Source organism: Ammospiza caudacuta, chromosome 19 (assembly GCF_027887145.1).
Source record: "Ammospiza caudacuta isolate bAmmCau1 chromosome 19, bAmmCau1.pri, whole genome shotgun sequence".
In the NCBI taxonomy this organism is placed as follows: domain Eukaryota; kingdom Metazoa; phylum Chordata; class Aves; order Passeriformes; family Passerellidae; genus Ammospiza; species Ammospiza caudacuta.
The window spans coordinates 2,205,269-2,231,276 of record NC_080611.1 but is presented as its reverse complement, the minus strand read 5'-3'; the positions used below and the strand labels follow the sequence as shown (position 1 = coordinate 2,231,276).

Here is a 26,008-nt window from a genome sequence, read left to right as displayed (position 1 = left end):
GCACCTTTTTAATGAACATCAGAAGGAAAGGCACAGCAAGATCCCCCATACTGTCTCATGTGAGGAATATGTTAGGAACAAGAAAGAATATCCACCTGATGAACTCGTAAGGGTTTGCAGAAGCTGGTGATAGAAATTACATTTAGTTTGTTATCTCCAGAAGAACATTTTGTTGAACAGAGCATAATGAAATATCAGTCAAAGATGGTATTGTAGATACCAGAAATGCACAGTACTGAAGAACCTAAATTCTTAACAGTAACTCAACTGAAGTCATATTGGTAACAAGCTACAAAATTTCTCAGTGTGCAATAAACTTGAGACTACTCAGGAGAGAGAGATTCATATTCTGGGTGTTTTACAACAACAGTCACATCAATTCTGAGAAAGACAAATTCTTATCTGTTCAGAGATTACCCAGCTATCACTGGGACAACTGAAGGAGGGATCCTCTGGCTCTGCACTGCGTCTCATTTACAAAGCTCTTTGCAAACCCAGAGAACTGAACCACTCAGTGGGAATAGCCTCCAACTGCTACGAACAGAAGCTACGAGTGAAGAAATCTGGATTAATCCTGAATAACTGAAAATTACAATATTGGAATTTTGCTGGCAATCAGCAATTGCCATTAGTAGCACTAGAAGCTGAATTTATCTTAAAAAAAGGAAATCCCTCACTAGTTGAAGTATTTGAGGTTATACAAAACTTAAAACCAGTTTCAACTCTTAAAGGAAATGTAAGTATGCCAGTTTCTATTCTTGAAGCTGTCTCTTCATGTTCTGCTATGTCCCATCTACACCAGTCTAGACCACAGAGCTCTCTTCTGCCAACTGGCAGCCAGAGAAAAATCCAACTGAAAAGATGACAGCTTATTTTCACACACAAAATATGCAGATACAACTTAAGTTCCATCCTGTGATCACCACCCTCTCTAAATTGACATGTGTAGGTTTTTCAATTGAATTGGGGAAATAAACTTTTCAAACTGCATATTTTAGCAAATCTTGTTGCCTGTATAGAGATACAGATGAGGCCAAACAATCCAAAATAAAAGTGCTGACTAATTTCATAATCCACCTGCGCTGAAGTACATTTTATTGCCTGCTCGTCTATTCTGTTGATTCAGTGAGAATAGTATATCAAAAGACTTCTCCTGACATCAACTTAAAATGGAAATTTCATTTCCAGAGTGTGGATTGGTATAGACGGAAATAGCAGAAAGTTAAATTTGTCCTTGTCTGTGAAAACATTGGTTCTGCTAGTTCTCCTACACCAATCCATATGGCTCACCCTTTCAAGAAGGAAGCCATCCTGTGCAGCATCACTGCTGAAGTGTCAGACAACTATACTGTCCTGAGGGATGGTTTACAGCATATCTGCTTCACTGCACTATCTTAATCTCCTTCACTCATTAGGGATATTCTTGAAGCAGGAAGACCTGGATAAACCAGGGCTGTGACAGCCATCTTCCTTCATCTCTCCTTGGTCTCATCTGATTAATCAATGAGTGTTTGAAGAGTGCTTTTAAAAACTCAAAGTGCACTACAGAAGTGTTAAGTCTTACTTATCTGCTGACTGAAAGGCGACTGCAGTCTGGATTGGCATAGTGTGAACTAGCAGAACCATCATTTACAGGTAAGAACAAATTTACCTTTCAAACTCATGATGAGATCCACGTCACATCACTCCCAAACAAGGAAGAGCTGGTTCCTGGCTTCCTGCTCCGGGACATGACCTGGGAGGGGTCTATCTGTGAGCACCAAGGGCCTTCTCTGCAAGGTAAGGTGCAGTCAGGAAGGGCCTGTTTGATAGGAGCACCTAAAGGCCAAGTATTCCACATACGCACCTGAACAAAGAGCTCATATGGCTTAAATAAGTGGCTTCTAGAGGTTTTGGATGGCATCAACACTGCCATGATTGCAGACTTTAAATCAGGATTTTAATGGCAAATCCTGATGGTGATGCTACCGATTCCATTGGTACCATGGTGATGCTACCAATTCCTGAATTGTATAGAATGCTGAAACTTCGTTTGTGAGCAATGCTCCAACAGTAGGTAATGCCAGAGGAGAAAACATGCAAAAGGGTTTAAACAAAAACCTTCAAAGCAGAACACTGCCACCCAGTGTAGCATCCTGGAAATGCTCCCTTAAATCACCGGATATAGCTTAAAAACAGACGGAATCAAGAGAATGAAAGTATTTCGGCTCAGAATAAAATTCGGGTGGAAGAAAGAACTTCAGGAAATGTGCCTCTCATTAGCAATACAGTGAAAAGAAATAATTGCTCTTAATTGTGCATAAAGTTGTCCAGTAAGTAGTACTGAGAAATAACTCAAACCACTGTAATTTGCTTTCAATTGTAGAAATGGTTTGAACTAATAAAAGCAACTATAGAAAAGAGTAAAAAGTGTTTAGAGGATAAAAAGTGGAATGCAGGTCAGCAATGAGCTCACTGTATGGGACTAAACTATAACTCAATATTAAAAACATTAAATTGAGTTTTTCTCCTTGCAGCAGCTATTGCTGTGTGCCTGATTAACGCAATCTGACAAAATAAAAAAAGAGAGGCTGCAAGGTGCACAAATGGGAATTCTGACTTTGTCATGGGCTTCCTGTAGGACATAAACAAAAGCAGTTCCCTATACTTCAGTTTACTGAACGCTGAAATCATAGGCATGACCACTCTATTGCTACTGAATTTCATTAGTGTTACTCAACACTCAAGTCTGGAATAAATGTAACATGGAAGCACAAAAAGTACATCAAAATACTTTAAAATTAATTCTTATCATAAAGAGAAAGAACTTCCCAAGATTTAGATACTTTAATTCTAAAATGTAGCTGTTTTAAAATGAAGAAGAAATAACTTCCCAGGAAAAAAACAAAACCAGAAAAACTGGTGTGTGAAATCTACATCAGAGCTGAGATACTTAAGTACATCAGGTTCTTAAAAAAAAGCCAAATCTCACATCTCATAATTCCTTTAAATTTTCTTTAACACTGATCCTAATGTTCCCTATCAAATATCCATACAGATATATCCAGTATAACCAGTAAATTCAATATATTTTACTGAATAATGAATTTAAGGGTAGATATGTCATGATTTTACTGTCAACTCAAAACTTTGATCTTGAACAGAATAAGCTTTATATATTCAATCACACACATACAGGTGTATGAAATTCATAATATGGATGGTAAAAAAAATCAACTAATACAAACTTTTACAAATCAAAGCAATACAGTATATAGAAAACAGCAATAATCTTTCCAGAAAGTCAAAAAGAGTACTGTTTAATTATCAATGGAGAGTAGGACCTAACAAAAGAGTACTGATGTGCTTGTCAGATTCTGACTGGTCTAAATAATGTATTTTTCAAAGAAATAATTACATAAAGTTAAATGCAAATCATACCTGTATAACACTAACTCATATCCACCAAAGAAGTAGAAATCTCCAAAGAAAACAGCAGGATTTGCATTTTACTTGTATTAAAAAGGAAAATGAGGACAGAAAAGAAACAACTTTCAGGCTACATGGTAGTACTGTTGCCAGTATCTTGTGAAAATCTTCGAGGTACAATGTGACCACGAGCGTGGTCTTGGTTCACATTATTGACGCACTGTGCAGCTGAATGAATGAAACAGTGAGAAAGGGAGATACAATTGCTTTTAATAAAATGTAATAATAATTTACAAGTGATCTGACGACTGTAGCCGTCTCTAATACAGGACGCCACACACCCTGAGACATTTGTAGATCCAATAGCACAGTCCATGTTATCGAACGAGACTTTGAAATCACTTATTACATGTACATAGCTGTGAAAGCAAAGTGCACTTATTACATGTACATAGCTGTGAAAGCAAAGTGCAAACATGCTGACTCGAGCATGCGGAATTTGATACAAACTCCCCAAGTTCTCCTAGCGCAAGGCTCTGTCCTGGGCAGTAGCTGAGGCCTCTGAGCATAAAGGGTACTATTCACAGAGTGCCAACTGCCAGCAGCCCTCAACTCCCACTGGTTTATGATCTGAGAGGGCTCAGCAGGAATTCCTGCGCTGAAGAGGAAATATTTCTCTTCTCTCTCATGGACAACTTCCATGAAGAAAAATGTTTGTTTTGATTACAACTTTCAGCACATAATTTAGAGCAAGACAAAAATATTGTAATACAGTACACTTCAACCTCTCAAATTAAAAAAATATGCTGAGAAAACACCTTTTGTCAAAGCTTTTACTTAAGAGACACAAAGTAATGACAATATTTTAATTGTCAGCCTAATGTCTCATGCCTGGAATTTTATAAACACGTTAAAGACAGATGGTGCTAAATATTTTCCCCAACCACTACTTTCCTCAGTCATCAAAGAATGTCTTTTTGTCTGAAACTTTTGAAACTCTAAACCAAAGAAACCCAACTTTTTAAATTTCAGATTTCTAAACAGCCTTAATTTCCCCCCATACTAGACCACCTGGCAGCATGACTGACAGGGAGAATCTGACAAATAATAAAGAACGAAAACCCCAAATCTAAATATGTAACAAAAAGATCAGTCCAACACAATGGAACAGGCCTGATTTCATCTAAAAAGCCTTTTGTAACTGTTTTCAGTACAGCTTGAGTTGGCTGGTTTGTTACTCTGCAGTATGTGGGATGATTTTGTGACTTGAACATAAGAAAAACAATTCTCAAGTATGTAAGAGCCTTCCTTTCTGTTTATGAGAGTGTATCTATAATAAAAGTAACTGATGGCGTTCAGAATTATTTTAAAGGACAGAAATTATCTAAAAAGTATTGATACATCATGAAAAATATTTGGATATTCATGTTTTGAAAAAATGAATTTAAGAACTTCCACAGACTCACTTATACACACAGAGAAGGAAAGCACAAACTGAGAAATACTCACGTGTTTAAAGCAGGTAACAGGAGCTGCTGTAAAGCTATTACTATTGATGTAGTTACCCCAGCTGAAACCTTCCACAGGGACAGCTGCTAAGGGAAAGTTATTTCAGTTAGGAAGCTGCTCATGAGGCACCAATCTTTCAGTGTTTTTGTTTCAGGTCTGTTTATATGCTGTTACCTGCTTTTGTCTTTGCCTGGTTTTGTAAAGTTGCTTGGTACTGGGCATATGCTGCTAATTTAGCCACTAAGGGCTGTTTTTGTAGAACTTTAGCCTTCTTTGTTGGAGGTTTACCCTAAAAAAAAAAAAACACAACCCAAGTAAATAACATCTTTCCAAACTCCTGTCAGGAAATTTCCACAGGTCTGCAGCTATCTTTAACAGATTTAAACTAAAATCAGAAGTACACAGAGACTAAGTACACACGTAATATAAAATAAATTTAAAAACCAGTAGTAAGGAGTGTCCAATAGATGACTTTTGTACTACTATCCCAACTTGAACAGCACTATAGATTCACTGTTTTTTACCTGAAAAAAAGATATCTCTTAAAAGCAGATCAAAAGGAAGAACGTTTAATCTAACTTAATAGCAATGCAATTTCTTGGCATTTGTTGCAATGAATTTGAGACAGGGTATAATGATATTTCTTGACATTTATTTTTCTCTTTTCTTGAATACTACAGACACACCTGGATGATTACTTGATTAATATTTTAAGTCAACACACATATACCTATTTTGAAACTCTACAAAGAAAACCCTCAAACCCAAGAACCTAATCTACAAACATGCAGCCATCTATACAAATACCCAATTTCACCATCACAGACGACATAAAGGATGTAAAGAAAACGGTGTCTGTACCGCTACCTGAAGCCTGGCCAGAATGCTGGCCTTCTTGGAGTTGGAGGAATAGCTTCTGGAGCACGACACACTGCAGAAGCGCTTGGTTTTAGAGTAAAAAGCATCTCGGACACCAACCATCCCACACATCTCACACGTAGCTAATCAGAAGAAAGAAAAAAACCTCAAAATATTAAGAGTGTAGTTAAAGTTGCAAAAAAATTCAGAATGTAGAGGACAGAATGAAGATCCTGGAGGTGGTACCATCAAACAGTTTCTCAGGGCTTTACCCCAAAGAAAATTGCACAGGAAAAAAAAAAAATTTAAAACACCACTACTAATATCAGTTAAACAGCAAGAACCTCAAGTTCACTGGTGAAACAGTGCCTCTTTCTGCTCCCTAATAATTTCACCTCCAGTGCAAGTGAATGACCCAGCTAAATTAGCTCAAGCCGATTACTGGTTTTTCACTGTTCTCAAGGAAGCATCTGCTTTGAATCTGGGCTTGCCAATCTTGGTTTCCTCTAAACATAGAATACTTCCAACCTGAAATAAAACCAGATTTACTGTTTGATTCATAAATTAGTATATCCAATTACCCCAGCCCACCAGTGCTTTTTTCTGGCTAGAATCATGTTCCAGAGATGGACAGCATCACCCACAGTGTATTTCATTAAGAGTAAGACTCAGAGACCAATTAATGCCAGTGAGACAACACACAAATTCTGCCCAAAGAGAGCTTTACACTAATCACTAGAATTTCACATAAAATATTTTTCCCTGATAACAAAAGAAATCTTCCCTTTCAATTTATTTTCCTAGTATCCTCCAACTCACAGCTAGTGAGAAGTGAACAGGTATACACTAACAGATTTTATACAGTAGCAATAATGAAGTTTCCCTAGTACAGGAAGAAATATTTAAACATATTATACGTGTAACAAAGGGTAGAGAAAAGGTATGCCCTGGCATAGATAGAACACACTGACATTGTCCTCAAAGCTCCAAGAATAAAACCAATGCACATGAGAACACACACATGCATGTGCAAACACAATACATTTGACAGGAGGGCAGATGTTCCCATAGTATTTTTTCCCTGTCAGCAGGATTCAAACCCTCTCTTATTTCAGTTTAGCAGAACCCAAGCAATTCCCCTTCTCAAAACCAACCAACCCCAACCCTTTAGCTGCTTTGGTCCCTTTTCAGTTGGGACCAACATTTCAGATGGGACCGTCACAACCCAGCACACGCTAAAATCCACCAATATCCAACTCCTAGCACTCACATAGCACATACTTACCCATGCCAGATTTGCCATCTGGATAAGTATAAACTTGCCCGTTGTTCTTGATAATTGGGAGACTGGATGGCAAAGGAGCAACCTCCTCCTCACTTTCATCTGAACTGGAGCTGCTGCTGGTGTCCTCACTACAACTATCATAACCGTCAAACATGCCGAATGAGTCTCGGTGTTTCCTTTCCACTTGTGAACTACGTTCTGTCTAAAAATTAAAAATAACCAAACAACAAAAAAACCAAAGAATAGCAGAATGTTCTGAATGCAAAGATTTCAAAGTCAAGCTTAAAAAGTTTCACAGGTCAGTCTTCAAAGGTAGATATTCTAAGGCACTGCTGTATCAGCACAGACATGAGCCTTGTAATGCCAATTACATGAGCATTGGTATAATCAAAACTGGCCAATTTTGGTGCTGTGATATACAGAAAGAAAAAAAAGTATCTCATGATCCACTGAGAATAAACAGGAGCCATCCATACGTTTAATTTCCTTGGTATCTTTAGAGTTCATTAAGTCTGATGAGCTATACACTGACAGACACACTGATCTTATATGCAAATGAGCACATTCCAGATGGCTGCAGCCAATTCCACTAAAATTCATTAATTTGAGAAAGCTGGGCAGAGAAAAGACAGTTCAATCAAGAGGGCCCTTATACCACTGCAAAAGGAATGAGAGGCTCTCTGCTCTTATTGGCTTGTGGGGTTATCCATAAATCACTCAGCTCCCCTACGAGTCCATGACTCCCATGTGAAGCAGGAACACCTCTCCAGCTCACAGAGCTGTTCAGAGGATTAATACATTAACCATTATAAAGAGCTCAGTTACTATGGCAATAGGGTCTGTACAAATGCTGAAAGAGAGAAAGGTAACTAATTTGCCACTGTCATTTACAAAAAACTTGTTACATAATAGTTTTCCTATAATCAAAAACTCTGAAGTAGGATAAATACACAATTCTGTAGAAGGCATGACAGTTAAGCAATTTCCAGCAAAGACAGTAAAGAAGCAAGAGATTAACTGATGTACTTTTTCTGAGGCACATCCACCATATGCATTTTGATACAGGGACAATTTTCACTTATTAATATCTTACACAGCTCCATTGAAACAAGGCTACTCCTATGTGAGCTGCCCTCATTAAGCTAAAAAAAAATATGGCTTCATATTATTTCCATAATCTTAGTATCTACTAAGTTTGAGAGGAAATAAATAAAGACAAAAAAAGAAATTCTACAATAAAAGCACAAGTTAGGGGAGTGAAGTACAGACAAAAAATAAGAAAAATTAAAAAAGCCTTTGGCTCAACTTCCTTTGCAAGAACTAATTTTCCTTTTTCTGCCATGCTATGCCTTTATTATAATATATTCTACTTTGCAATCTAAATAAATCCTATTATGGAAGAATTTCCTAATAGGCACAAGGGAAAACTGATTTCCACACTGACCCAATCCTAGCATGCAATTATTAAAAAAAAATAAATCAAAAAACCCAGTAAGCATAAGAGGTTATGCAATAAGGCAAACACTTTAAACACACTTACAGTAGTTCTGAAACAAAACAACCAAGTCAGTGTAATGTTAATTATGAATATATCCCCCAGCCAAAAAAAAAAAAATTGTATTAAACCAAACCAAATTTAGGATAGGGCAAAACCCGACAACTTCCTCAAGGCCAGCCCATGGGATTGTTAGAGGAAACACTGAGCCATGGCAGACAAAGCTCGGCCCTGACCCGTGCTGGCAGCAGTGTCACCTGTCCCATCTGCCACCAACATGCATGACAGTGACTCGTTTGTGTGTGCACATGTGTGCAGCTTAAAGCAGAAGATGATCACAATGTTGCCATGGATACATTGTCCTGCCAACACTGCCAGGAATTTTCAGAGCAGATGATGAAAACTAGTCATCTTCCTCAAGATTTCAGGAACTCCTTAACATCTCACAGTGTTTAAGGTCTCTTGATCACTGTCTCTGCTATGATATAAATCGTGATTCCATATGAACCATTCCCACCAGTACTACCAGAGCACTACGATGCTTAGGTTTTATGGACAGATACTTGTGGTGTTTCAAAGCCCAGGGAAGGACCTCCCTCTTCATGCCCTTATTCTCTTTAAGACTGGTCTGATTTCACTGAGAGATTAGGGCCTCATCCCATACCAAGGTGTGATTCTATGGCTTCAGCCCTCTTATGGAGGCTGCAGTACAAACCTGTCTTAGGATATCCCCTTCCCACTCCAGACTGGAGAACCCTGGACCTATAGGATGGTAACTTTGCTCAGTGGTGAGAAATGCTGATGCCACTCAGAAGGAATTGAAGGGCAGCCCATTCCCAGTCCCACTAATTCCCCATGCCAGCTCTGCTCCCACTGCCAGGGAAGGTCAAAGAAGAACTGGGAAGCTGGAGGCAAGGTGAAGGACCAGAAGCTGAAGCACAGGGCAAGGTGACTACCACAAGAGTGCATCTGGCTCTTTTTGTTGTTCTTTTGCATCATTTCCATTTAGAACATCAATATTACTGCTAAGCTCTCTTTGCCAAAATATTCACAGGCGGGAAGGAAAACAGCTCCTCTTTGTAAATGGAAAGTTGGGCGCTCAATTAGGAAAAATCATTCTTCAGTTTTATACAACTTCAAAAGTAGCAATCATTAAGTTTTTGAGTTTAACTACACTGTCAAAACAAATCTCATGTATCACCTTTCCACTTTAATAATTAGCCACACAGTTCCAATTCAAAATTATTGAATATCAAATCTGCAATTCAAATCAGCAGTTTTGCTTATCATTTTAAAATAATACTGTAGTTTTTATAAAACATTTGAATCCCAGCTTTTACCAGATAATTTATGCAGGACAGTCTTAATGTTAATTTGTAGTTATTACCTGGACTGCAATTGGGGAAACTACGCAAAATACTTTATGAGATTTCAAAAAGGCAGAGTTTGCAGGAAGAAAACCGACAAAATACTTTGTACACACAAGTAGGTGAAAGTTAGGGAAGATGATATACAAATGCCTATGCTGGAATTTTGTAAGAGCAGATCAAAACACTTCTGTTTTGATAATAAACACCACAGAGATTCTTTTTAACCCATGTTGAAACACAGCATTTGTAGGAACAAAGTGAACATGAGGAAGGTTTGATAACCCTTCCTGCAGAATTCAGATGAAGAAAAGGACCTCTAACATCTGGAAGTGAAAAAAGTAGGAGCACTGCTTGAATTCAAAGGTCAAACACACATCCTTACAAAAAAGGACAATGTATACCTCAAACAGAATTATAACCAAGATAAAGCAGTGGCTTTGGTACAGCAGCAGTTTGCAATTTCTGTTGAGTCCTTGCTAATTGGTTCCACCTTTTTCTTTTGAAAATTAAGTACAAAATTTCCCCCTTTCTGATTTTCTAGGGCCTCAATCTTTTTCCAGAAGCTCTCAATCATCTCATCAACAGTTCCTGAAGTGCTGGTGGCCTCTAATACACTATGGTGAGCTTCATCAGAGATACCAGGAAATTGGAATCATCTACCTTATGCACACATTCTCTCTCCCTTTGTTGTTATCCCTCTTATCTTTGGAAAAGGCAAAAGCAGAGCCCAGGAAATGACGAATCAAAGAGCCTCATCTCATCCCTGATGAGGTAACAGAACAAGCAATGTTGGAAGTAATTTCTAGGCATGTGAAGGACAAGCAATTCTTGATGAGTCCTTTAAGGCTTCACAGACAACAGCAACATCTTGTCTGTCTGAAGCAGCATCTCCCCACAGCAGCTGCAGGTCCTTGGATTCAAAAAGAGGGGTGCAAAGAAAAAAACCAACCCTTAAATCAACATAAAACCAGCTTCTTACTCTTCAAAGCTGGACTAAGCACTAAAAATCAGGCTGAGGAGATTGTCTTTTCCTCAAAACACAATCTAAACAGTATTCAACTTCTAACAAAACAGGGACCAGCCTCCTGTGTATCCACAAAAACCGCTTGGAGCAGGAGCCTGGCTTGCTATTAAACAGAAGGTTGCGGCTGGTTAATGCCAAAAGAGCAGCAGCTTGAGTAACTACTCTGCTAATAGCATCTATCTGTACATTAAGCAGAAGCAATGCACAAACAAAAGAACATGACAAACTTTCAGGCATTCTGAAAGTTTGGCTAAAGTTTATTTTTCTAATAAAATAAAAAAAAGAAAGGCTAAGGTTAATTTTCCTAATAAGATTACTTATTAGCTTCCTCAACAGAGGTTGAGGCTTTTAGTCAGAGCACTGTGAAATGCATCATGAGCAGCACTAGCAAATTACCCTGTACTATTTGCTCAGGGGGTTTCTTGCATACTTTTCTTTATTGAAGGGATGGGTGGAGAAAGGAACTCTTAAGAACTCCTTTCTTTTTCTGCCCAACTTCCCATTTTCCTGTTCTTCCCCTCCTCCCTGTGAATACTTGACAACAGACCATTTTTAAGAAATACTCTTAATTAAGCATTACATAAGGCAAATGGTATGAAAAAGAACACAGTTAGGGAAACTGGTTTTCCCAAGAGCGGGAAGGCAACTCTAAACAAATAAGAAAATAACCAGTTTCTTACTCTAAACACACATTTTTATATACATATATATACACACACACATTGAATTTGATCAATACATTATAGCATACATTCTTTGAGTTTAGTAACTACTCTTACAACACAAAAAAGTGGGCACAAAGGGTGAGCAATCCATGGCAAAACCAGAAACCATTTCACATTATTTAGACATCAAACACGTACTTAGGAAATGGCTTTAGTGCTTTGATGAAGACTATGCTCAAGCATTGGCAAAATTTATGCAAAAGAGTTTTGAAGGTAAGAACTTGCAAGAAAAGCACCACATTATTATGTAACCAAAACTATTACCCTCAGGTATGTAGTGCAGCTGGCCACAGGAGGAAGATGCAAAACAGCCACAGAAAGGTTTCAAACCACTCCAAATGATTGTTGTTACTTTGGAATTCAATCTGGGACTTGAACTCAGAATGGAAGCAATTTGGAGCTTAGAGTACAAGAGCTGTAGCTCAGCAAAGGTACACCAGCACTTGAACAGAGGCATTACTTCCTATAGTCAGCTCCAACTCTCTCAAACAGGACAGAACTATGGACAGATGGGATCTGAGGCCAAGGTCAACAATGAGGTCACCACAACCTTCAAGCCAAGGGTCTGTCATAAGACAGATTTAATCATATCCTGAATGGATCCAAGGGTATTTCCAAGTTTAATTTTAACTTGATGCATAGGCTTTGTTTTCAATAGTTCATTTATCCTTTATGCTACAAACTTAGATTCAGCTCTGGATGTTAAGGAAACACTACAATAGAACTAATTTATTACAACTCTTTTGAATACAAATTGGCCAAGATAATTTACAGTAGAATAGTAGCTTGTCCCTGTGGAACTGAAGCCTAATTGTGCCTCAGAACAAGACCAAAAAAGAAAATTCAAACATGATACCAATTTAAAGAAAACACACTTTCAGCTTTCATTAAAAACAAACAAAGACTCCCAAAACTAAACATCTTGGGATTCTTGGAAATCAGAACCAACCAAACTTACTTTTTTTATATAGCAACTCACCTCTATCTGGAAATGTGCCTTCCACTCTTATTATAAGTAAAATCTCTGCTGGAAAATTACAGAAATGTTTTTTCCTGTCTCTTCATTTGCTATGTATGACAGCATTTTGTCTGAAGCCAGTTTCTGCTGTTTGTCAATGGTTTTGTCCATAGCCTCTTCCCCAGGGGGTTTCACACAAGAGGGGAGACTCTTTCATAAAAAAATATATCACATTAGCAGGAAATTTTGGAGGGGGGGGTGTGATGATTAATCTGTGAAATATCTGAGTTTTGATAAAACTGAAAATCTGTTACAAACTCTATTACATTTCTATAAGGCCTTTACAGGAGTACGGCAAAGGAAGAGGCAAATATTTCACTTTAAACACTGTGTTACCGTTAAAATTAACAACCAAACTCCCAAATGAAATAACAAACTTAAATGCAAAGAACCCCCAAACCACCACCAACCCAAAGTCAAAGTCTTCAACACCTAAATTCATTCCATCAGAGCCAGGTTCAGCAAAGGATCCCACATCCCCAGTGTGTTCCAACTTACCTGAGAAATGAAGGAATGCAGTAGTGGTTTGCAGAAGATATGAAAAGCCTTGCAAAATTAAATCAAATTTTAGAAGGTAAGAGAAATGAAAGCCAATGAGAGAGAACTTCTCTGAATGTTACCACTCCTGCCAGGGGCACCTTGCTCTTTAGGGAACAATGAGGAGAATTCTTACTTCCAGTTTGCAATCTTTCGGCATGTGCACAAGCCCACATATTCTCAAGAACAGCACCTAAACTGTTCCTGGGAAACAAGATCCCTCTGCAAAGTTTCCTACAGCCTACATTACCCACTTCCTCAAAATGATGCCCAGGCTGAAGAAATGAGTACGGACAATTAACCCGCCAAGTTTTATTGCCTTCTTAAGGAATATATTATTTTAGTTCTCATTGAAGGCTCCAGATTAGACTCTCATAGCCTTAGTTCATTCCTTTTAAGTCAAAATCAAACTGTTGAATACAATAAATAGGTAAATGCAGGTCCTCAAACGTGCAAAATAATTTTAATTTAAAATACAAGAGATTGCCCTGCAGCTTTCAGTTTTGACTAGGTTTAGATTTGAAAAATTGTAACAGTTGCCAGCCACATTTTAAAATAAATTGCTTTTTCACACACAGAATTTTTTACTATAATCACCATATGCTTTGTAGTAGGTATTTCTAATTTTCAAAGCAAAAACCTGAAAGTGAAACTGGTTTCACGAGTTTACTACTTCTCACAAAAAGAACAGTCACAACATCAGAAGTCATGAAAACTGCACGGAACGGGGGGGAAGTGGCCGCAAAAAATCCAAAACTTTTGGAGCGCTGATAATAAAGAAAACTCTCCAGCAGTGAACTTGACCACGCTGGAAAACTCAACTTGAAAAGGTTGGAACTACAGGAGGAAGTTGCTGAAAGCCGGCACTACAGCAGAGCAGGGGGAGAAGCGGATCCGAGCGCGCCCGCGAGAAGCTGAAGCTTTTCTCCGAGACAAGAGGAAAGACAGGCGAAGGACAAAACTCGACCCCGCATAGGCGGGCCGCAACAAAGGGGTACAGCCCTGCCGCCCCCAGGTGCCCCGACCAGACTCCCCCGCGAACAAAAGCGCCGGCCCGGCCCCCGGAGCCCCAGAGCTGGGGCGGGCACAACCCCCGCACCCCGCGGGGCCGCCCCCGCAACAGCCGGGGCTGTCCCCGACTTTCACCCACACGCTGCGAGGCCGCCTCCCCCCACGCGGGCACCGGGGATCGCTCAGCTCCTCCGCCCCGGCTCAGCCCGCGCCGCTCCCCCACCGGAGGCTGGGGTTTCCGCGGGGCTGCGGCGGTCACACCGCCCGCGGGCTCCGGTACTCACCAGCTCCTTTGTGTTTTCCATCAGGCCCTCATGGGCAGGAGCTGCCTGCTGCCTCTAGGCGCTCGCCCCAGGGACTCGGGCGCTGCAGGTGCCCGCGGTCGGGGCCGGGCCCAGCGGGGCGGGGATGGGCCGGGCAGTCCAGCGGCTCCGAGCGCCGGGAACCGACCAGGACCGACTACGGCCGCCGGGACATCAACAACATGAGCGCGCTGCTGCGCAGGCGCGGACACGCCCCCGCCGGGATCGGGCTGCGCCGAGCGGCCACACGGCCATATGCCCCCCCACCTGGGCGAAATCATTTGTTACCGGGGGTGGACACTCCGGGCCAAGACAGGGACCGAGGGGCGTAAGAGCAGCCGTGTCAGCCAGCGAGTGGCGGTGCACACGGGATGTCCCAGTGAGGGGCCGATGAGGGACGAGTGTTGCCTCCCGGGTTGGGGATTCCCCCCTCCGCGAGCTCGCAATGGAGCGGTCCAACTGGGCCGCGTCACGTGGAACTCGGGATGGGCGGGGAGCTGGGAGCAAGGGGAGGCAACGAGATGAGTCACGTGACCACGGGTCACAGCCGGGAGCGGGGACTTGATCACATGGGGCGGGGGCGGGGCGGTGTCAGGAGCCTATCGCAGGCGGGGGCGTGTCCAAGCGGGGGTCATGTGACTAGGCACACGTTTTCCGCTTCCGGGTCTGGTGCGCCGTGCGTGGTGTGGCGGCGTTTGTGGGGCGGGAGCGGGGAGCGGCAAAAGCGCCCAGCATGAAGGTGGCGAAGAAAGTGTCTAAAGGGACCAAAGCGGGTAAAATGACGAAACCGAAGCGGACGGCGAAGCGGCTTCTGGTTGTGGCGAATCAAGCGGCGGCCGCCGAGGCAGCGCGACGCGCCCGCCACCTGAAGGCGCTGAGCTGCGTGTCAGGCGCCGAGCGGGAGCTGGAGGAGCTGGTGTTCGGTGACAGCCTCACTGGGGAGGAGGACGAGCTGCTGCGCCGCCTGGCCGGGCCTCGACCGGTACGGCACATCCAGGCCCGACCAGACAGCGGCAGCCCCGCCCGCTCGGTCCCCGGGCTCCCGGCCGTGTCCCCGGTCGCACGGTCCGTTTGGTTGTTTCCAGGTTACCGCTGCAGAGGAGAAGAACCTCCAGGAAGAGTCCAGCGATTCGGGGGTGGAAAATGAAGCGAAACGTGACTTACTGCTCAAAAGTCCGGCCTGGGTAGATGAGGATGATGAAGCTGAGGAAAAGTAAGTTCAGGTTTGGTGATGAGATTTATTTGTCGCACTTGAGAGTGCTTGTAAGTGGCCTTGGTTTGAACAATGTTTGTGTTCTGTTTGTTTTTACCCTCTAGTGTTGATATGACCCATAAGTACAGGAAAGTTTTAATGAAAAGTGATGCCGAGACAATGCTTACTAAGAAAAAACTAAAGAAAAGACTTGAAGAACAGTAAGTTTCACTAATGTTTTTGTGGCTGACTATATCGACTATATTGATCTCATGATCATTGCTCTCCAAGGTAGGTGCCAGACTCTTTAGTGGCTCCTAGAGCAGGACAAGGGGCAGTAACCGTAAACTAAAACACAAAAAGTTCCATCTCAACGTGAAGAAGAATTTCTTTCCATGGAGATTAGCAGAGCACTAGAACAGCTGCCCAGGGAGGCTGTGGAGTCTCCCTCTGGAAACATTCCAAACATACCTGGACATCTTCACATGTCATGTACTCCTGGTGACACTGCTGTAGCAGGGAGTTGGAGTGAATGATCTCCCTGGTGGATGATCTAGCCAACAATTTTGTAAGCTAAATTATATTTATGTGACATTCAAAGTCACTTTTGTCTTTATCCACTGTTCTCATGTGGTCTCTTTAAAGTCAGGGCTTCCTGCAGTATTTGCAGTGTTTTTAAATAATAAATGATGCTAAGAATAGTAAATAAAATGTGCATTAGCATTGTCTGGACTAGCTTGTTTAGTACTTGTATCAAAGTGCCCAAATTAATTTGTCTTCCAGGGAATTATACAAGAAAAGGTGAAATCTTTTTTTTTTTTTTTTTTTTTTAATAAAAAACTTGCACTGTGTTCTGAGTACAAGTAATCCTGCAAAATTCTCACTGTGCTTCTTCTAAGTACTTAACTCATAGAAGGAAATTACTGTCTCACAAAAGTTATGGTTTTTTTCTCTTTCCTCTTTTTCTCATAAGGTTTCAGCAAGCCATGGGAGGAGTTCCTGCCTGGGCTGATCTAGAAAACAGGAAGAACTCCAAAAGGACTTTGAGTGATAGTAAATATGCCCAGTGCTATTCTGATAAGTGTTTCTGTGATTCTCTATTTAGCTTGCTAGAAGATAATTACTTTTGTTGTCTTCTCAGTTTGCTTTGTTCCTTCAGTGTGCTTTAATTTAATTCATTTCAGTGAGGAATGTGTTGATTTTGCTGTGGGTACTTGTGCAATTAGCTGATTCCACATGCTTTGGTTTAATGAGGTGACAGTGATGAAGATGATGATCTGCTACGCAGGACTGGCAATTTCATAACAAGCTCAGAGTCTCTGCCAAGAGGGATTTTGAAGGTAAAGACAAACCATATCTTTCCACTTCAGTTGGACTTAAGTGCACACTTTGACTCTTGTGTATAAAATTAGTGATTCTGTGAATTTGTTTCTGCAACTAGAAGCTTTAGAGGATAAGTAAAATTGAACAGTTCACATGAAAGCATAAAACAATAAACTGAGGTGTATTGTCTGACATAAGAATTTTCTGCACTCTAAATAGTATCTTGTAGTAGGATTTTAATTTCTGCAGAGGGAGGATGGAATTCTCTCACGACTTTGAAGTGACTGAAATGATCTTTAAAAAGGCCTTAAATGAGTATTTCTCACACAGTCTCCTACAGCTATCTCAGATGAGTCAGAATGCAGCTGCTTTTACACTCAGTTTTAATGCAGATAGAAAGGCTGCTGAGTTCAGCCTGTATTTGTACTGGAGCAGCTCCCTGTGTGTGCTCTCCTCACCTCATGTCGCCCAGAACTTCATCACAGGGCTTGAGGTCTTGTAGCATAAAGAGTAAATGCATTTTTATTCAGCATAAGTGATTATTGGGTTTTTTTTAAACTGTCTGGTCTGTGTTGTAGATGAGCACCTGCCCTCCTGCAAACCAGGAACGTTTTGCCAATGGAAAACTGGTGACAGTGCAGTTTCATCCTTCAGCTCAAGTGGTGATGACAGCTGGGCATGATCGCTCTGTGTCCCTCTTCCAGGTGAAGAACTTCAGTTTGTACTCTGCTGATGGTCACTAACATAGAACCTTTTTTCTGAATGTTCACGAAATAGCCTGGAATGGTAGACTTTGTTTTTTCTCTTCTTCTGCACATCCGCAGTGGTTACGCAATGTCTGTGGTTACAATGGAAATTCCTTGGTTAAAGGCATCTTGAAAGGAATTTCCACCTGTGACTTCACACCAAGCACATGCAGAGTACTGGCAAACTCTTTGTCTCAGAGTTTTTAGCTGAAGATTTGTGCTTAAAAACATTTGGTTTGAAGGTTTGCAAGGAACAAGTACTAAGGAGATTTTTTGTTCTTAAGTTGTTTGGAGAACCTGTAGTGGGGGGAGCAGCCCACTTTGCTTTGAGACTGTAAAAATGCTGTGAAACCATGTTGGGGATGGAGAGGCTATGCTGCAGGAAGAAGGTGTTCATCCTGAGATACTGCCGGGCTCCTCCGAAAACTAAATATCCTAATTTTATTTACGGTTTCTTAGCATGGCCTTGTGTCACTGAAATGGTCAGACAAGTGGAATGTGATACTCTCACAGAGCTGCAAGAAAACCCAAATCAAAGCAGATGTTTCCATTTAGAAAAAGCAGAGTAGAAGTGATTATTTGAACAATATGGGCAAAGTATGGGCAAAATGAGGAAGGGCAAGAGGTGAGAGGTCTATCAGAAAGGCAGGGAGTGCCTGTTACATGGTGTGAGGAGCTAAGAACCAGGTGATTTGTAGGAGAGAGGAAGAATTTAAGGCTTCATAGTGGTGTACCTCTTACTACTTGAGTCTCCACTGAGAGGTTGGTGTAATTTTACTCTGTAAAAGTATTTGATATATTTCTCAATATGACAACCTGGTTTGTTACTTTCTTTTTTGAAGGTGGACGGTATAAGGAACCCAAAAATACAGAGCATCTATTTAGAGAGCTTTCCAATTTATAAGGCTCATTTCAGTATGGATGGAGAACAAGTTATAGCCACTGGTACTCACCACAGCATGTTCTTTGTGTATGACATGATGGCTGGGAGTATCATCCCTATCCCGAAAGTACGAGGTATGTTTTGCAGCTCTGAGTGTCTGGGCGCAGTTGAAGCTGTCCCAAATAGAGATGGCACATGAATTTCCTTTAGAACGAAGTGCAGTGGGTTGTTGCAGTTTGTATTATTTACTTGTCTTCAAGGAAATAAAGTACCTTTAGTGTTACTTGTCTGGGATATTAATTGTCGCACATGAGCAAGGTTGAGTTCAGCTTCTCTGTGACAGCATATTGCAGAAATGAAGAGCTGGAGTCAGATTTTAGTCAAATTCATCCTAGCTGTAAATATTGAGGCCAAAGAATAAATTGCACCAATTTCAAGTTTCAAATCTCTTTTTAAAGGTGTGGAGGAAAAATTCCTCAGAAACTTTGAACTGTCTCCAGATGGATCATTTATGCTGCTGATTGGAAATTCAGGTTATCTTCATTTGCTGTCCATGAAGGTACTTTTTCTGCATGGTGTAGCTTTGCTTCCTTGGTGCCTTTTCTCTTTTGAATCTGCTTTTATCTCATCTGCAAGGCAATCTAACTTTCAACTGAAGGCAAGGTATGACATGTACTGTGACAGCCCTCAAAAATGTGCTGTGGAATCAACCCACTGCAGCTTCAGGGAATTATTTTGGACACACTGAGACTTTGTTCCCCAGCTCCATGGAACTGGTGGAACTCAGGGCAGTTCCATGGGGTTTTCAGCTTGAAGAAGTCGTGTGTCAGTGCTGTATTTCAGCTGCTTGCACAAGCACTGTGCTGGTGAGAGGAATGGAAACAGCGTGGGAACAGGCACCTGGGGGTGGAAGAAATATAGGGCTGCTTTTTTAGGAGTCATGCTAGTGCCTGCTACTGTACTCTGTTCATGAATCATACCAAACATTGATTCATAATGCATAGAGCAATCTTTCAGCTGCATTTTGAAATGCCTTTGATGGCAGGTGGATTTGTTTTAAACTTTCACCAGGAAAAATACTTTCTTATTTAAAAGTTCAGTTTTGTATAACTCAGGCCCTTCAGTGAGGGAGCAAACAAGTGTTTGTTGATCCACCTGCAGTTAGAGTCAGGAGCTTATGCTCTGCTCTGCAGGCACTGACAACGTTGGTGCTGTTCTCTGAATGTTAGGGTAAATAACAAGATTTTTGTGGGACAGGAAACAACTTTTCTGTAGATTTTTAGTAGAATCTCTGTCAGCATTGGTCTTCATCCTGCAGACAAAAGAACTGATCAGCACTATGAAAGTGAATGGAAGGTGCACTGCCTCTGCTTTCACCCCAGACAGCAGTAAAATATACAGCTATTCAAGTGAGTATTGCAGCAGCTCTAGTAATACCTCACTTTAAATTGCCTGAGTTCTTAGAAGTCTTTTATAATTTTAGAAAAATAATTTTAAAAATTTATGCTAGTATCTCTCCTAAAAATACAACCAAGTGATCAATCATTAAAGAATGGAATTAACTGTTTTAGTATGCCTTTAATCGGTAAGGTTTTTTAAAAATACCCTATATTTGATAGTTGTAAATCAGCTTTTAGTTGTCATCTAATTAATTTATTTTTTTTTTCGTAAAGTGGACTAACAAAGTGATGTGTATGTAAGTTTTCTCTAATATCTTTCATTCTGCAACCAGAGGAAGGCGAAGTTTTCATTTGGGATGTGAGAAGCCGAAAGAGTCTACACAAATTTGAAGATGAAGGTTCTTTGGAAGGAAAGTGCATTGCTGTTTCAAAAAATAACCAGTATGTGGCATGTGGGTAAGTGACTGAACTTTGACAGCAACTTCTGCTATCATTTTGAAGCTCTTCAGTGGACCTGTGGGTGGCTGGTGAGAGTGTAGGAATATGGTTTGGTTCTAATAAGAGAAGAGTAGGCATGAATAGATTAATGTTCCTTATCTTATGGTAATAATTTACTTTTCTCTTTGTAAATATAAAATACCATAGTACACCTAAAACAATAGGAGTGATACTGGTATTACTATTACCATGTTTGGGTTCAGCAGTTAATTTCGAAATCACACTGACTAAAATTACAAATTCTGTAACAGCAATGTTGATTCAGGGTTTTCTCCCTTTTCTGATTCACTTCAGTAAATTTGGCTTCTGCCAGGCAGCGTGTTAGCCTTTCAAAAGGGGGCCTCAACTCAAAGCCACAGGCTGAAACTGTTTTTCCAAATTTACCGAGATGCTGTTTCAGCTAGTGTCTGGATTCTTTTAAATGAGGATAGCAAATAAGTAGAGGAGTACAATATATATTTTCCTAGCTCACTGTAGAAGAGGATTTTAAAGTGAGCTTATGCTACAGTTACTAAAAAAAATCAAAAACCCAACAAAAAACCCCCCAAAAAACAAAAACAAACAAACAAACAAAAACCAGCCAAAAAAACTTGAAGTTACTTCAGAATTTTTTGATACCAAGCTCTCCTTGCTTTGAATTCAGTCTCTTACTATATAAGAAAAAAGAAAATCCAAAAACTCCTCCACTAGATACTGTTATAAACTCCAAAGGAAAATCAAGCTCCAAACAAAATATTATTGCAGATTCCAGTAAATAATTGGAAATTACATTTTCAGGTGAGTAGTGGCTATAGATAACAAGACAGTATATACTGGAAGGTTACTTTTCAGTATAATATTTGTTCATTTTGTTCTTTAGTTCATCTTCTGGAGTTGTAAATTTATACACTACTGATGTCTGCCTCAAAGAAAACCGTCCTAAACCAGTTAAGGCCATAATGAACCTTGTTACTTCTGCCACCTGTGTGACCTTTAATCCCACCACAGAGATTTTGGCAGTGGCTTCCCGTGACGCTGATGAAGCTGTCAAATTGGTATGTTCAGCTTCTTTTTACAATATTTCTTATAAATCTTGCTCAAAATACTGCTGGTGACATAATAAAACTTACATGAAGCAGATAAGATACTGCAAAAAAAACAGATCCGGACATGGCCAAGACATTCTGCAATTTCAAGAGTATAATTTTATTTTCCATAGTAAAGTTGCTTTGAAAATAATGTTTTGTAGTTTAGTTTACCTTTTTTACCTTTTTAAAATGCTCTCTAAAATGTCTGGAAGTGTTTGAGGCCAGGTTGGACAGAGCTTGGAGCAAGCTGGTCTAGTGGAAGGTGTCCCAGCCCATGGCAGTGGGTTGGAACTGGATGAAAACTCTGTGGTCCCTTCTAACCTAACCGGTATGTGATTCAATTTCAGTGCTGTAAATATAGCTCAGCAACAAATGTGAGTTTTCAGCAGTTGGTAACTGTAACCATCTTACTATGGGGTTTTTTTGCCAGCCTTATCAAAATTCTGGCCAACAGAGGAACTGTTGAATTAATCTGAGGACTTGTAGGCCTGAGAATTGCAATAATTGGTTCCGTGATGTGTTCCCTGCTCATTTTCTCCAATAGATTTCTATAGGGAGAGTCATGTAGGGTAGGAATATAACTGAAAATTTGAACTTAACATTGAGCTTCAATTATAGATTTGTAGTTTAATTTTATTTTTAGTGGTTTTTTCCCAACTTTAAATTCTGACATATTTCTCAATAGGTGCATCTTCCTTCATATACAGTATTCTCAAATTTCCCAGTCTTCAGAAAAAAACAGATTTATCTTACTCAATCTATGGACTTCTCTCCCAGAAGTGGATATTTCTCTGTAGCAAATAACAAAGGCAAAGCTTTGTTATTTAGGTAGGTACTAAGTTAGGTCCATTAATCCCACGTAACATGCTTATGTTCTGTAAGATGGGGCAGATGACTGTAAATGATAAAGTGATTCCTGATCTGAATTACACCTAATGAGTTGCTGGAGTGTGGAGTTGGCTTTCCATGCTGAAGAACAACCCTTGATCTTTGTCAGATTATGCAATACACCCTGTTTCCCTACTTTCTGATTTTGCTCCCCTGCTGGTGTGGTCAGGGCTAATTTTTAGCAGGAATATTTTTTTTCAAATCACAACTTCATCATGCTTGAAAAACTGCTTAATTTTAAGATGAGATTTTAATGATTTATTAAGACGGGGAAAATTTACAAAATTATTCCTAAATATGAATAAGTCTTGTGATTTGTTCTTTATTTGAAATTGAACTGCATATTATAATGGCACTTAAGTTATTCTAGCAGGTGGATGTTTGCTATCTTTTACTACATCTGTGTTTCAGATTAGTTTAGGATACTCAGTGACACTGCTGAAGAGTTATTGTTTCTTTGTGTTGTCCCTTCAACAGATTACTGAGAAGTTTTAAATCTCTCAATTTTTTTTTCTTTAGGCTGAAACATTATTCATTTTTCTGAAAGAAGATACGGGAGAAAATGAACCAGTAACTGAGGTGAAAACAGCACTAGAACTGTTTACAGTGTTGCCTTGAGGAGCCTCAAAAATTTTAATTTTGCTGCCTCCACTTCTTTATAGATGGCAGGAAGAATTTCTTAGCCCTGTGTGATCCGTCCTGCCTGGACACTCATGGGCTGGGGTAGGACTGGCCTTGTCACTCTCAGCTTTTCTGATAATGCAGCGAGTTCAACTAAAAACCACTGTCAGCCGGACTGAGCTGATTATATTTAAGTCAAACTCAGCAATGTTGATAAAGAGCTACAGGCTGACAGGGACTTGGCTTGATCCTATTCTGGAGTATTGTAAGCCCACAGAAGTCTGCATATTTTCAAATTCCCATTACAGGAATTACTGAAGTTTGAAGCATAGTTTGTGTGCAGATATGATTTTATTGTGCACTTAAATGTCTTCTTGGGAAACTGGAAAATCTTGTAGCCTTGACAATAATACACTAGATTGACAAAAACTGTGTTAATGAGGGGAGGCTGAACTTGTTTAGACTGGAAGCAGCTCTGGCTTCTGCATGTTAAGCTTGCATAGAATTTTGTGATGGCTCGGTGTTTGGAGAATACTAACAAAATTATCTCTACTGGTCTTTCCCCAGGTTTTGTAACCTGCAGATAAAATGATGCTGACAAAATAAAAGCATTTTTTTGCAATTATTATTATTTTTTTATTTTATTTGGAAGCTACAAAGTACTAATAGAATATATGTATTTTTAAATTTGTTGGTTTTAAATAAATGTACCTGGTAAGTTTCCAGGCAACTTGTTTCAGCTTATTCCAATGCTTCGTGTAAGATCACAAGTAAGATTTTATTGCTTGGCACTCAAGCTTGTGTCTTCCAGAAGTGCTTGAATGTTTTAATTATTATAATTATGTGAAATATTCCAGTGCTGAAACAGAAATTTTTTGCAAACTGACCTCTGCTCCATGCATTTAGCAGGAGCTTTTCCATCAGCCTGGTTCACTTGAGGCTGGGCTGGAAACAGCATTTTGCTGCCTAGAGGAGCCCAGTCTCCTGAGACCCTGTTGATGTTGGTGTTTGTCATGGTTTAGGCCTGGCACAAAGCCAGTGCCCCCATGAGAATACCCTCTCCCTGGTGTCTGCTGTGAGATGTGACCAAGAATGAGCAAAGCAGGCTCCAGCTTAGAAATAAAGAAAACTTTATTAACTAAACTACAAGAAAAGAAGAGGGAAAAAACTATAAGGGGAAAAAAAAAAAAAAAGAAAACCTTACAAAAGCACCTTCCTCCTCCACCCCACCAAATTTCCCAATGCAATACATTCCCCCAAATCACCAACTTTCAGTCCAGCACCACCCTTTAGAATATTCAGTCTTCAGTTCATGAAGAGGAGAGGAGTCCTTGCACCACAGGCTTCCCCTGGAAACACGCTGAAACCTCGTGTGCTTCCATGTCACTCAGCACCGCCTGGAAAGTCCTTTTGCCATTTGTGACATCTTCCTTCCATGCCGAGTGCTCTCACCACTGTGCATGGACCAGAGCTGCTTTTAGGGTTGTCTTTTAAGGATGCCTTGTCTCACTCCAAAAAAAGGCAGTCTCTTCTTTGGGACATCTGTCCCCCCCATTTTTTTCACCCCCTGGGGCTGAGGGGTCCCCACACTGAACCCTCCTGGTTCTGAGGCACTGCCTCCCCCTAAATGCAGTCTCTGTCACAAATAAAATAAAAAAAAATGGTTCAGTCTATGGCCACACACGAAAAGTCCAGCCAAAAGGCCACTCCGTCATCTCTCCCCACTCAGCCAGTCTTCTCCACTTCCCTCGGGCCTATCCCTTGTTATCTCATCTCTTATCTCTCTTCTTATTCAGCTCCAGGAGGATCAGCATTTTTGCAAGTTCTCAATCATGTAGGGAAAGGGTTAAAAATTTCAGTCTCTGCCTGTCCCAGAGCTCCGGCACTCCCACACTGCCCTGCCAGGCACCTTCTCGGGCACCTTCTCGCGCATTCCCCCTTTCTCCTCCTGGGCCGGCTGCTATCACATTCCCTCGCTGGCTCTCCCTCTCTCTCTCCTGGGGGGGTGGGGGTGGCTGCCCGATGTCTCTTGGGGCTCCTCCACCCTTCCATCCTCAAGGGCCTCCTCACTCCCATCTCTGTCCAGGCCCAAGCCTACCACATGGCTGCCCCTCCCCTGCCCAGCAGCAGCAGCAGCTGGACGGGGGAGGGAGATCCGGCCTCCTTGCCTCGAAGTCCCAAGAGAACCTCCCAGGGCCGAAGCTCTGCTTTTAACCCCTGTGTGTTCTCAGAGGTGTGTCCAAACCCCACTGGCCACATCAGGTGCCAGTATCAAAATCTGAGCACCCATTGGTTTGACCACAGCATCCCAGAATGCCCACTTCTTCCTGGTCAAACCAGCACAGTGTTCCAGCTTAGGCCAACTACCCAGCTGTAGCTTCAAGGTGCCCTAAACCAAGAGCTGAAAAAAAACCAGCCCCGTTTATGCTTTCCTGCTTCTAGTGTCACAGAAACAACTGCATCTAACATGGGTTTAATTTTTAGGAAAACGCCAGCCTTATCTTTTTGTGAAAGCAAAGAATCCTGAGTATCACATGATTTTAAAACCAGTGGTGAAATTTAAATCAGTGGTGAAAATCCATCAGGATCCCCAAGCTGGGACTGGGGTAGAGGGTCTGCTGCTGCTTCTTCATCTGCTGCCAAATCCTGCTCCTCTTCTCCCTTCTTAAAGTGGCTACCTTGTTCTGCTTAAATTCATGAAATAAAGGTTGATTAGGCACCTACTACAGTAAAACCCTGATTTGAGAGTAAATTGTGACTCATGTCTGACCTCTTTCCACAAGGGAATTTTTTGGGAGGTAACAGCACCAGTCAAGGTGTTCCAGTAACCAGTCATTAAGACTTCAGT

The 26,008-nt window shown here is 40.8% G+C and overlaps 2 protein-coding genes across 9 annotated transcripts in view; one reads left to right on the top strand and one right to left on the bottom strand.

Moving 5' to 3' along the window:
* MBTD1 (mbt domain containing 1) overlaps positions 1-14,845 on the bottom strand; it is a 35,304-nt gene extending 20,459 nt beyond the window's left edge. Inside the window, exons 1-6 of one of the 2 annotated variants that reach the window (XM_058817213.1) lie at positions 14,525-14,845; positions 13,191-13,238; positions 7,061-7,262; positions 5,779-5,918; positions 5,092-5,206; positions 4,918-5,003 (exon numbers count right to left, since the gene is read on the bottom strand). In XM_058817213.1, coding sequence (XP_058673196.1) covers positions 4,918-5,003; positions 5,092-5,206; positions 5,779-5,918; positions 7,061-7,262; positions 13,191-13,238; positions 14,525-14,545 — 612 coding nt within the window. In that variant the 5' untranslated portion in view covers positions 14,546-14,845. The remainder of the gene's footprint in view (positions 1-4,917; positions 5,004-5,091; positions 5,207-5,778; positions 5,919-7,060; positions 7,263-13,190; positions 13,239-14,524) is intronic. The other variant, XM_058817214.1, reaches the window with a different exon arrangement.
* Positions 14,846-15,224: 379 nt separating this feature from the next.
* UTP18 (UTP18 small subunit processome component) lies at positions 15,225-23,870 on the top strand. Of its 7 annotated transcripts, none has more exons than XM_058817122.1 (14): positions 15,227-15,524; positions 15,628-15,755; positions 15,860-15,955; positions 16,708-16,787; positions 16,989-17,074; positions 17,636-17,761; positions 18,646-18,820; positions 19,145-19,245; positions 20,005-20,095; positions 20,419-20,542; positions 21,444-21,618; positions 22,337-22,479; positions 23,059-23,118; positions 23,728-23,870. In XM_058817122.1, the coding sequence occupies exons 1-13, from the start codon at positions 15,276-15,278 to the stop codon at positions 23,081-23,083; spliced, it is 1,599 nt and encodes a 532-aa protein (XP_058673105.1). In that variant the 5' UTR covers positions 15,227-15,275; the 3' UTR covers positions 23,084-23,118; positions 23,728-23,870. The 7 variants fall into 7 exon arrangements, 6 of the variants coding, with proteins under 6 accessions (XP_058673111.1, XP_058673105.1, XP_058673106.1 ...); XM_058817123.1 differs by having other exon boundaries at positions 23,202-23,839; XM_058817128.1 differs by having other exon boundaries at positions 15,225-15,524; positions 23,059-23,839.
* The last annotated feature ends 2,138 nt before the right edge of the window (positions 23,871-26,008 follow it).